The following is a 12,974-nucleotide window of genomic DNA, read 5'->3' on the forward strand; positions in this document are numbered from 1 at the left end:
TAATAAATATTTGTTGGCTCATGGACTGACATCTTCCTCCTCTCTCTATTCTCTTTTCTTCTTAATTTTTCTATTAATATCAAGGGTACGAACATTCTTTTAGGCACCCAGACAAACAACTTCATTGTCATCTCTAACTCCTCACCTTTCCTCACTCACTTTTATCTCATTGTTCAATCTACTGACAAAGCTTATCATTTCTAATTTTACAACATTCTCCTGTGCATTTTCTCCTCTCCACTAATATAGCCCTTACTCTAAAACAGGCCCTCATTATTTCTTACCTGGATGATTTAAAAAATTTTTTTGTAATCATTCTTTCTGTATCAAGTTTCTCCCTATTCCATCTTATTCTTCAATCAATTTCCAAACTGATTTTTCTTATGGTCATGACATCTCTAGTAAATTCTAGTGCCTATTTATTTACCTTCAGAAACAAATATAAGCTTTTCTGTTTGGCATTTTATAAACTGTGCTCTTCCTATCTTTCTAGTCACCTTGATACTTCACAAACTTTACAATCCAATTACATTACCTACTGTTTCACAAAAAGGAAACTCCAATTCTAGACTTCTTGTCTCTGCATTGGTTAACTCTCTACTTGGAATCCATTCTCCCTCTTCCTTACAATCTCCTTCTTTTCAACTTCTGTCAAGATTCAGGTCAAATTCTATTTTCTGAAAGAGATTTTTCCAGGTCACCTTCTCCCTTCTTCCCTACAATGCCATTATTTTGGGAATACTTTCCACTTGCTTTGTATGTATCTTGTATGTGCAGAAGTTATTTACCAGTTGTCTTTCCCATTAGAATTTGAGCTCAATAATGTTTTAAACTTTATATGCTTAAGATGTAGACCAGTGCCTACCATATTAATTTGGTTAAACTGGCTAAAAAATGATACCTGCAAAGAAACTCTAGATTGAAGATGATAACAATGAGAACAAAAGCCAAAAAAAAATTGCAGAAAGGAGACTCATAGGTCAGGTTCCTTCTTAGCCATATAATAAAGTAAAAATATTGATGATTTATTATAACTGACAAGAAATCAATCCTCTATCCCCAAATTTGAAATTATCAAGATCATATGAAATATGAATGTATATCCATTATCATTAACAATGAGGTTCATCTAATGGTTAAAAAATATAAAGAGATAATTCTCAGACAAAGAAATTAAAACTATTTCTGGGCATATGAAAAAATGTTCTAAATCACTATTGATCAAAGAAATGAAAATTAAGACAACTCTGAGATACCACAACACACTTCTCAGATTGGCTAAGATGGCAAGAAAAGATAATGACAAATATTGGAGGGAATGTGGGAAAGCTGGGACACTAATACATTGTTGGTGGAATTGTGAAAAGATCTCACTATTCTGGAGAGCAATTTGGAACTATGCTCAAAAGGTTATCAAACGTGTATATCCTTTGATCCAGCAGTGTTTCTATTGGGCCTGTATCCCAAAGAGATATTAAAGGAGGGAAAGGGACCCACAAGTGCAAAAATGTTCGTCCTTTTCATAGTGGCAAGAAACTGGAAACTGAGTGGATGCCCATCAATTGGAGAATGGTTGAATAAGTTATGGAATATGAATGTTATGCAATATTATTATTCTATAAGAAACAATCAAGAGGATGATTTCAGAAAGGCTTGGGGAGACTTGCACAAACGGATGCTAAGTGAAGTGAGTAAAACCAGCAGAAGATTGTATATAGCAACAACAAGATTATATGATGATCGATTCTGATTGGATGTGGCTCTTTTCAGCAATGAGGTGATTCAGACCAGTTCCAATGATCTTGTGATGGAGAGAGCCATCTACACCCAGAAAGAGGACTGTGGGAACTGAGTGTGGATCACAACATAGCATTTCCATGTTGGTTTTTGCTTGCATTTTGTTTTCTTTTCATTTTTTTTCCTTTTTGATCTGATTTTTCTTGTGCAGCAAAATAATAATAGAAATATGTATAGAAGAATTGCATACATTTAACATATATTGGATTATCTGCCATCTAGGAGATGGGATAGGGGGAAGAGAGGAAGAAAAGAAATTTGGAACACAAGGTTTTGTAATGGTGAATGTTGAAAACCATACATATACTTTGAAAATAAAAAAGCCTTAAAAATAAAAATAATAGAAAAAGAAACAATGAGCTTTGTTCTATTATATATTATATCTTGAGATATCAGGATGAAGCTATTCTTGCCAAAAATTAGGGGCATCATTTAACTTCTCTGGTCCTCAGTTTTTTCAACCTTTAAAACTAAGGGATTAGACTAGATGATTTCTAAGGTGCTTCTTAGATATATGATCTAATGAACTGTAAAAACTCCCATTCCCATATACTTAAATTTGGAAATAAAATTTCCTAATTGGTCAAAAAAGTTTCATAAGTTTTTTGTCCATTTACTAAAAATACAAAAATGCAATATTTTCCAATTAATTTGCTTGAACCAATGAATTGATATCAGAGAAGATGGAAATGTACTAGGAATGAAAATTGAGTTTCATCACAGTCAGCATAGAAACTAATGTACATCTTCCTCTGGAATTGATGTGTCCTTTTCAGTTATAACAACTATGAAAACAAACAAAACATAACAATAAACAAAACTTAGAACCAGACTGTAGAATTGTGGCAGCAGAAAATATCAAAACAAGATTTTCAAAAATAAGTATTTTGGCATGAATAAATAAAAATCATTTGAGAAAATTTTATACGTGATATATTAATATAGTAGTACATCCATGTAATTTATAAATGAATGTATATATGTACACATGCATTATACACACTTATATTTGGAGCTCTGTTCATATTTTTTTTCCACTAAACTATTGCATGATTGGTCAGTCAATTAACATTTATTAACTTTCCTACTATGTGACAGCCACTGTGCTAAGTCCTGGTGATACAAATGTGAAAAAGAAAAGTTCTCCCTGTTCTAAAGGAGTTTATAGTCTGATGGGTGAAGATAATACAAAAAGAAGCCTAGAGAGAGGAAGGGAAAGAAAGTATTCATTGCAGAAGTCCACATGAGTGGAACTACATGGAAAATGAAGAGATAGCTGGCTAAGCCTTCTTGAAGTCAAGGTTTTGGAGTTCATGTTGCCACTTTCTAATCAGAGAGGTAGAGGGAATTGATGATATGTGAAGGTCAAGGCTGACTCAGTCTTGTTGGATATTTCTAAAATACTGAGAGACTGATAGTCTACACAATCTGTTTAGTGTTTAATTAGTATCTTAGTTTTCTTTTAATATGTATTATCTTTTATTTTTTCAATGAGACTACTTGTTACTTAACCAAAAAATCTATTTCTTTTACTTTGTTGCATTCACTTGTCAGTGTTTTACTCATGATAAGTACTAAGAAAATAACTATTGATTGATCACTACTCTTTATTCATTCATCCTAGGTATAAATGAATATGCCAAATACACAGCAAAACTGTGTATTTGCATTCATTAATTCTTTCTTATATTTATTATCACTTTACTCTTTGTTTTACCTTTCTCTGACTTAATATCACCAACTCTTTTTGTTTCAAAAATTTTTTTTTAGCTATTTTGTCAATAAGCCTAGCTGGAAGGGTAAAAGTAGACTTTTCTAGTATTATTTTCCATCCTATTATACTCTTGCCCAATCCATGCCACCAAAGGCAACCAAAACTATAAGAGGAGAGAAGAGTGTATGAGGGCAATTGGATTGTAGGGTCTAGAAGACTTAATAGAAGATCAGAGGAAAGAGATAAAGATGATGAAAAAAATAAAATAGACATTCCAGTTTGGTGGCCAGGCTTGGAGTCAGGAAGACCTGATTCCAAATTCCACCTCAGACACTACTAGACTGAAACCTTGGGCAAGCCTTTTAACCTCTGACTATCAATTGTAAGAGCACTTATTGTGGATCAAATGAAATAATGATTGTAACGTGTTTGGTACAGTGCCTGACATATAGTAAATGTTATATAAATGTTTATCGTTATCATTGTTCATTATCATCATCATAGTTAATAACAACTCTTATTCATACAGCATTTGGTAGTTTGCAAAGAATTTTCCTCATAGCAATATTGTGAGGTAAATAATCAAACATTTCTCAGAAAAAGGAGAAGAAATGGGGACAAGAAAAAGGGCTAGTTAATGGAGCACCAGAGGCAAGAGAAGAGAAAAAGAGGTGAAGGTCATGTCTTAGGCTTCAAAGAAGAGAAGGAGGATTTGTTTGCTACCTGTTAGATGAATAACCTAGGAGGTGTGGAGTTTGAGGATTCTGATAAGCCCAGTCCACCCACCCAGAGTATCTCCTCTGCTGCTATGAAACTGAGTGCACTGGAGAGAATTCTCCCTCTCATTACATTCTTATCCGTAAACTGGAGAGTCCCCAACTTTTAAGATCATCTCATTTCGGCCTCTTATCCATCAATTTACTGTTAAGCAGTCAAAAAGAGTTTGTATTGTATTGTATAGTTGTTTGGCCCTCATTTTTGAAAGACCAATGACATCATGATGTTGGGGTAAATTAGGAGATGATGGCTGATGTTTTAACTTGTGCGTGAATTGGTCTTAAATGAGGCAAAGATATCAGCCTCATTCTGTCTCCCAGGATCATCTAAATCCAGTGACAGGACAAAGGTCAAAATGACTAGTGATAATCTGGGATGCGATTGATGATCCTGAAGTCTTTGGCAACTGACGAAGCTCTAAGTGTTTGCCTTCTCAAGCATCTGCCTTGCTCATCTTGTGTTGATTACCTAAGCATTTAGAAATGTCTTTCCCATATGGATGAACTGAATCAGTACTAGAAACAGTCTCTGCCTTCAAAGAGCTAAAAGGGTAGATAAGGAATATATAAATACAGAAATATTTTATTTAAAATTATAAAAGTGTGATAAAGGGAAAACTCAGGTCTGTTTTTTATCAAGACTTTTTGGTTAAGGAACAAGTATCTATTATTTTCCTGGCTTCAGGGTTGGGATATTTTTTCTTTTAGCCTGACAATCAATCATACTTTTATTTTTTTTTAAAGTGAAGATAGGGTGGAGGTGGGAAATTGAATGCATTCTTCAGTGTATGTATGTATGTGAGTGTATGTGCATGTATATACCTGCAATAAAAAAGTGTTTTCTCTTCCACAGTAACAGATCTATCAAACTGTTCCTGGACCATTGATATAAATGTTAAAACAAGTATTATTTCATGGCCTTGAGTATTTCAGCACTTTTCTGTGAATGAGATCCCAAAAGGGAGCCACTCCCATTCAAATCTGAAATTGGCTCCATATAACACTTCCCTTCTCCACCCTCCTAACTGGGTCATTTGGCACCTGAACTTGGAGCATCTGCAAGGGATCCATGTGCCCGTGGGAATATAAAATGTAATGAGCTATAAACAGCACCAAATTCCCCTTGAATTTCCTAGCTACATTAGCTCAGACTAGGAAAGCTGCTTTCTGGGAAAGGGGAGGGACAAGGATGGGGGAAGACTATGTCTACCATTGTCTGGGAATTACAGACACTCAATGATGCCAAAGTGTACTAAAAGATGCAAGAAAATATTACAAGTTGATTCTTACTGGTGCAGAACAGGCTATATAATTTTATCTGTCCTTTGCTTCACCTCTTTTAACATGATATAGGCAGGAAAGACAATGGGCCCAAATTCATTTTGTTTTTAGAAGGAACAAACTGTAGCCTATTTGGATGAGAAGTAATCATCTAAAGAATTCTCGATTTGGAAAAGAACATTTTTTTTTTGTTTTAAAAGAACCCAAGGAATGAAGAAATTTTGCTGTAACCCTTTTTAAAAAAGAACCTTGGGAGAAAACTTGAATGCTTTTGATAAGAGGAAGTTTTCTACTCTAAATAAAAGCTTCTTAATAATTAGAACTATCCAAAAAAGCAATAGATTGGCCCAGTGTGTATATGTGCATATTTTACATATATGTATGTATGTCGTTGGTTCTTATACAATAATCAGCAAAATAGCCTAGAAGTCTAAGAGTGTGATAAATCTCTAAATGTCCAGAAAGCTGACATATGAGGAGGGAGAGGGTACAAAGGAATCAATCCACTTATCCCCTCCCCCCATTCTGGGAACCAAAGGGGAAGAAATGCCAAATGTCTTAAATAAGCATCACTTCCTTAGAAAAGGAATTTTCTAATGTTGATTTGAATGTATCTGTAATAAGGTCTCTATGCATCAACCTCATTATCTGGGTGGACATCCCTGGAAATTATATTGTCAAGCAAGTGAGCTTATCCACATCATTCAAAATTATCTCCAATTTTGTAACTGATGGTTCCATGTATGAATGATGTGATGCTGGCTGGGGAGAACCTCTGTTTTCTTGGTGTTAATTGTTAGGCCAAAATTAACATGGGTGGCAGCGAATTGATCCATACTTTGTTGCATTTTAGCTTCACTGCACTGAGTATACAAGCATCTATGAACAAAAAGTCTTGCATCAACTCTCCCTCCACTTTAGTCTTGGCTTGTAACCTTTTCAAGTTAAATATCATCAATATGATGGTTGACCTTGATGCTATTTTCATTAAAGGTATCCAACAACATTGCTAAAAAATCATACTAAAAAGCATGGGAGCAAGTCCACAGAATTGTTTTTCATGATGATGAGATTGATGCACAATGTACACACATATAAATATATGTAAAATATACACATATACAAACTAAAGTTTGTCTCTCAATTAAAGCTGTTATATATATATATATGTGAGAATATGTATGTACATATATACTTAAACATATTCATTCATTAAGCATATTCTATCATCTTTGACAGAATTCATGAAATGTTACTTCAAATAAGTCAGCTAAAGCATCCAGAAGGAAAAAAACATCAGTATCTCCTTTTGACTGACTTAATTATAAGATGTCAAGTCTTGCCATTGCTTTGACTGATGTGTGGAAAATTTTGCAAATAAAATACAAGTGATAAAATATGAAGGGCCATAGTTTTGTTTTATACCAGGAGTCCCAAAAGTACTCATGATAGCTTAAAACTACAATAAAAATTTTGGGACACTTAGTATTATGTCCACTAAAATATCTGACATAAGAAATACAAATCAAGACCTCAAACTGACATGGAAGACAGTATTCACAACACTCTTCTTCTATGTGCAACAACAACAACAAAAATCCCACATTTTCTAAAAGGAGATATTTGAGCATTTGAAAAGTTTTGATTTGAATTAGAGAAATAAGGTTTAAAACCAAGAAAATAAGATTAGCTATGCAAAATGGCACAGACAAAAAACCTCTTCCATTAACATTGAAATCATAGAACAACTCCTTTGAAAATGATGATCAGAACTTGAGATGACATGAAATAAATTTTTCAAAATGAGAGTGTTATATATGTGTACATATAAACATGCAAAATGATATAACCACATGGATACTTCATGATAATGTATCATCAATTTTACTCATTCATTCCTGATAGAGATTAATTTTTTTCTTTCTGATTGTCCAAAAAAAAATCTTTATAACAGACACTTCAGAAATGCAAAATTTTTCTTGGCAACAAAACTAAATTTTATTCTTATTTGTATGAAGAGTAACATGCCCCATAGAGCACTTTCTATATTTTTCTGATGTATTAGTTATTTATCTATGGTGATAACAAGATCATAAAACCAAAAGATTTGTCCTACAAAGTAAATGAGACAATATACAACATGCTTTATAAATGTTAGCTATTTTTATTATTTATAACCCTTTGATTATAGTTCACTGCATGTGTCTTAAATCCTTACTTTACTATGAGCACCTTGAGGTCCAAATCTCCTTCCTCCTTGTCATCAGTCCCTCATAAAAATGTCCTACACACAGGGAGGGATTAATAAATGTTTACTGAGTTGAAATTAATTTTTTCTACTTTCTCTAGTTCATGGAGTCATACTGATGTTCACTATTCAGCAAAGGTGAAAAATAACTCTGGAATATATAATACAATCTTCAAAGATCTAGAAAAACACAAATATTTCAGACAGTGTAAGTAAACTCTGAAAATTACATGGCATAACTCTGGTTTTCCAAAGAATCAAAAGCTTAATTCAATCAAACTTGAATTAAATATTTTTAACACTGGCATATTACTAAAAGACTATAAAAGGCTAAACCCTAAATTTACTTTTTGTCTCTACTGTTAGTTTTTTTCCCCTTCTTTTTTGTTATACATTGCAATCTTGTTTCATTACACACATCACCACCATAATAATATATAATGTTTTTAAAAGACTATAGAATATTAACCTACAAAATTAAACTTTGTCCTTCTCCCTATTATCTCAAGGGATAAGGGCAGTGTGCTATAATAAAAAGAGAGATTGTCAAAGAGAAGAAGACCTGATTTTAAGATTTTTCTCTGATATTTACAGGTTTTCTAACTCTGGGGAAGTCATTTAACTTTTCAGGGCAGTGGGCAACTCTCTAAAGTCAGTGCCCATCTACATTGGTCAAAGTAGTTTCCAGGAGCTCTCCATAATGGAAACAGGTTCATTTTCTCTCTATTTACCTATTAGTGAGTTCATCAGCTCCTAAAGCTTCAAAAATCACCTTGCTATAGGTAATTCTTACATTTCTGTATCCTCTCTTCTGAGCTCTGCTTCCACATTACCAACTACCCTTTAGATATTTTTTGTAGCCATTTCAAACTCAACATATCCAAAATAGAACTCATTCTCCTTCTCATAAAACCCATCTCTTTCATTCTATTTTTCCTATATAGAAGTATAGGAAACAATTGTTCCTACAGATATACAAATTCTCAATCGCACTATCACTTGCAATTCTTTATTCTTTCTCTTCTCCTATGTAACAAATCAGATACCAAATTGCACTGATTTTTAACTCCCCAATATTTCTTGCACCCTTTCTATTTATCCCTACTCATACCACAACCACCATAGTCCTAAATCATCATTGTCTCTCATCTGGACTATTGCAACAAGATCCTGATTGGTGTTTCTGCCTCTAATCTCCTTCCCTAGAACCCATTCTTCACAAAAGTATCAAATTAATATTCCTAAAGCTCGTGTCTAACCATGTTATTCTCTCATTCAAGGAGCTCCTGTGATTATAAAATGGAAATTTCTTTTTACACTTAAAGTCCTTAGTAATTTGCCACAAGTCATCTTTCCAACCAAAATGCTCTATTTGCTCTTCTATTTAAATCAGATTAAATTTCCCATCTTGATGCTTTTTGTACCCTTATTCCCCTAGCCTAGAAAGTACATCCTCTTTTCTACCTTTTAGAATCTATTGCTTCAAGGTTTCACTCTAATAACAATTCTTACACAAGATCTTTAAAAAAAAAATCCTCTAAGCTGTTAGGTTCTCTCTGGCCTCCCAAATATTCCTATGTATGTATGTATACACACACACACACACATACAGTCTTTGTTTATCTCTAAACCCATTATTTCTCTCTCTCTCTTTTTCTAGTATTTTTTTATTATTATAATAACTTTTCATTGACAGAACCCATGCCTGGGTAATTTTTTACTTTATCCCTTGCATTCACTTCTGATTTTTCCCCTTCCTCCCTCCACCCCCTCCCCTAAATGACAAGCAGTCCTATGTATGTTAAATATGTCGCAGTATATCCTGGATACAATATATGTGTGCAGAACTGAACAGTTCTCTTGTTGGACAGGAAGAATTGGATTCAGAAGGTAGAAATAACCCAGGAAGAAAAACAAAAATGCAAACAGTTTACATTCATTTCCCAGTGTTCTTTCTTTGGAAAACCCATTATTTCTCTCCAGAAGAACATAAAATTTGTAAAGACAATTTGAATTTAGCCTTTGAATCACCAGTACCTAACACAGTACTTGGCATATAATTGGTAATTAAATGGTTATTGCAGTCAGGAATATAATGCTGGACTATTTGTATCCAAGGAATATAATTTTTCTCCCAATACTGAGGAGTTGTAGTACAAAAATGCTTTGCAATCAGATTTAATTATTTCAATCAACTAATGAAATATGTTTCAAATATCTCTGGGCTCAGGATTGCAATAGATACTGCAACAGATACCATAAAAGTATTTGAGAAAACTCAGAAAACTTTTAAACTTTGGACCTGTACATTTTTTTTTCTATGGAAGGAAAATGATCCTGATGATTCTGTGGATCTATAATCAGATCATCTCTCTGAGGTTTGCAAGATAAAAGAGGTTTGATGGAGAATAAATATTTTACTTAGGAAACTATATAAGCACTTAACCCAGATTCAAGTTTTCAAAGAATGGTAATCCTCTGAAAAGAGAAGGATTATAGATGGTCAGTTTTCATGTGCTATATCTCTTAAGAAGTTAGGCCATATAGATCTTAGAAACTAATAATCTGGTTGTTTTCATGTTGTCCATATTTCAGTATTAACTTACCTGTTGAAATGGTAGATATCTTGTATGTTTCCAAAAAGGGCGGATCTTTCTTCAGCCCCCAAAGAAAGCTTGGATTGGTCTTTGATACAGTCAAGATAATCCTGTAAAATTAACAAGAATACCTTAAAAACTCCAGTCCCTTTCAGTGTCAGTAATGGAGTTATCTTTAATTATGTAAGAGGAATCCTTCATATCAATTTCAAGTTGTCATTTCAGTAATGCATGTAGTAATTTTACTGTGAGAAAACAGTCATTCTTTAATAAAAGAATTCTTTTCTTTTATTTAAAAAGAATTCATTCTTTTATTAAAGATAATAATACTTACCTATTCACTGACCTTAAGAAAATAACATAAATTGAATAGTGAATAACATAGAGACAGCATGATGTATGTTTATGTATCTACTTGCAGAAAACCATATTTAGATTTCACTCTATTGTGACTGTTTAATACTCACAATTAATTAGCTGATAAAGTCAAAGTTTTTCCATAACAAAATATTGTTTTTTGAATAACTGATATGAGAGAAAAGCCCAATCATGTTCCCCAATGTAATTTCAGAACAGTTAAATGTTAATTTGTTTTTTAAATTAATCTTCAATAAAAGGAAATTCTCAACAGTCCTTCACACAAACATTAATTTATAAATGAACATGTTTTGTTAAGTGAAATAACTCAGCATGTTAGCTTTAGTCATGAGTATATAACATTTAATGAAGCAGAAGTAAGTCAGCTTAAAGAATTTTTTTTCTGATATAATAAAAGTTTCTATATAAAACCTGGATTTTCATAAGGTTTTTGATCTACAAAGAGCTGAATTTTATCTGTCTGAACTTAGAGACTCTGAGTTGTTGACATAGAGGAAAACCATTCTCCCAAGACTGAGAGTACTAGTCAGAAGAGCTCATAATGAAATGTCCCCCAGTAATGTTTGCAAAAGGACTCTGTAGGAGGCAGGAAAAAAATAAAGGAAAAAGTGAAAACAGCTGAAATAACGTAAAATGAAAAATAAATAAAACCCCCTACTCTGAGCTGAACAATGTAGTATGGCATTCAACCAAGGGCAACATAACATTCCATGGCCCCTCACTCTGAGGAAGTAACCCCATGAAATGTCAACTAGAGCATGAAAATCTTTACACCATAACTGCATTCCAAAGTCTGATAACAAACACAACAGTATTTTGATGCACCAGTTAAGGGAAAATTGAAACTTAAGTACATCACAAATTGTTTTTTATACCATTTTATAATCAACATTCATCATCTCCATTTCTGATAACTCTCAAATAAGAGTAGCTTTTCTTAGCTTCTTTCTCAAAAAGAACACCTGTCTGAATCGTGTAGTTGGCAAGCAATCTGAGCCAGAGACTCCAATGATAACCAAAGCTCTCTCTCCAAAAAGGAGAGCTCTTCTTTCTTACCATCCCAAAGCAACCTCAAGGAACCCACATGGTTACTGTGCAATGTTTGCATAATGAATAATGAGAACAAGGTCCTGGGGCTTCTCAACCTTCTGATATTTTGTTTGTGTTTTAGGAACCACCCAAAGGAAGTCAATAGTCTCAGGAGTCTGTGGATCCAAGAGTGAAAATTACTACAAACGGAGAGTCATGGAGCCCAACAAGAACAGGATCTCATCTGACTTTTCCTTTGGGTTTGTATTTATTTGAGTAGTGAATATTAATTGCACAAGTGGAATAAAATTGAATTCAAAAGTAAAAGAGTAGATAAGGGATCAGGGTATGTGTGTAGAAAGAATGGAATCTCAAAGTAAAAGATAAAAATGTATACAACAAATGGCAGAGTTATTGGGTTTGTCCTCATATTTCTAGGAAGCATCATAAACATTCATGAATTGGAGTTTCCTGTAGAGTTATCCTGTGAAAATTGCCATCATTTGAAAGGCTTTGACTCCAAGGGTTAATAACCACAAATACTGACTGATTTGACCTGTTTAAAAAAAGTTATATGAAATTTTAACATACTTCCAAATATCTTCTTTTACTGACTGGTGAATTGGTATTAGGTAGAAAATTAATTTGGACTTAAACAAATGACTAAAATAAGATGCCACTGAGTTAAAATTTAATGAGTTTAATAACTGCTTTTAAGATGACACAGACATATAAATATCAATGTTATCATCATCATCATTATCATCAACAACAACCGGTATTTACTGAACACTTTCTCTATCCCAGCTCTCAAGGAACTCTCATTCTAATAAAGGAGACAACATGAATACAAGACATGGTATAAATGGGAAGTAATCTCAGAAGGAAAAAAAAAACCTGCATACTTACTTCCTTTAGGTTATCTTTTGGAATTTTCAAATTTTATTTCTTAACCAGTTCAATTTGCCTAAAACTTCAGTGTTTTTCAGACATTTGAAAGCCATTCAAATCCAGGGAGATTTTCTAATAGTTTGGGGATAGGGGTGTTATTTGGACTAGATATTAATATGATTAGGTCATTAATTTAGGTCTGCCAAAGATTTCTTTGCGTCTACTTATTAATATAAGAGGAAAGTTCAGATTCACCAATCTCT

General features: G+C 33.3%; 1 protein-coding gene across 2 annotated transcripts in view; it reads right to left on the minus strand.

The window, feature by feature from the left end:
* The window catches only part of PLEKHG1 (pleckstrin homology and RhoGEF domain containing G1), a 141,723-nt gene that overhangs the window by 42,398 nt on the left and 86,351 nt on the right, over nucleotides 1-12,974 (minus strand). For both annotated transcript variants that reach the window (XM_031937631.1, XM_023503283.2), the window contains exon 3: nucleotides 10,423-10,523. In XM_031937631.1, the coding sequence (XP_031793491.1) occupies nucleotides 10,423-10,523 (101 nt within the window). The remainder of the gene's footprint in view (nucleotides 1-10,422; nucleotides 10,524-12,974) is intronic.

The sequence above is a fragment of the Sarcophilus harrisii genome, chromosome 4 (genome assembly GCF_902635505.1).
Source record: "Sarcophilus harrisii chromosome 4, mSarHar1.11, whole genome shotgun sequence".
NCBI classification, from domain to species: domain Eukaryota; kingdom Metazoa; phylum Chordata; class Mammalia; order Dasyuromorphia; family Dasyuridae; genus Sarcophilus; species Sarcophilus harrisii.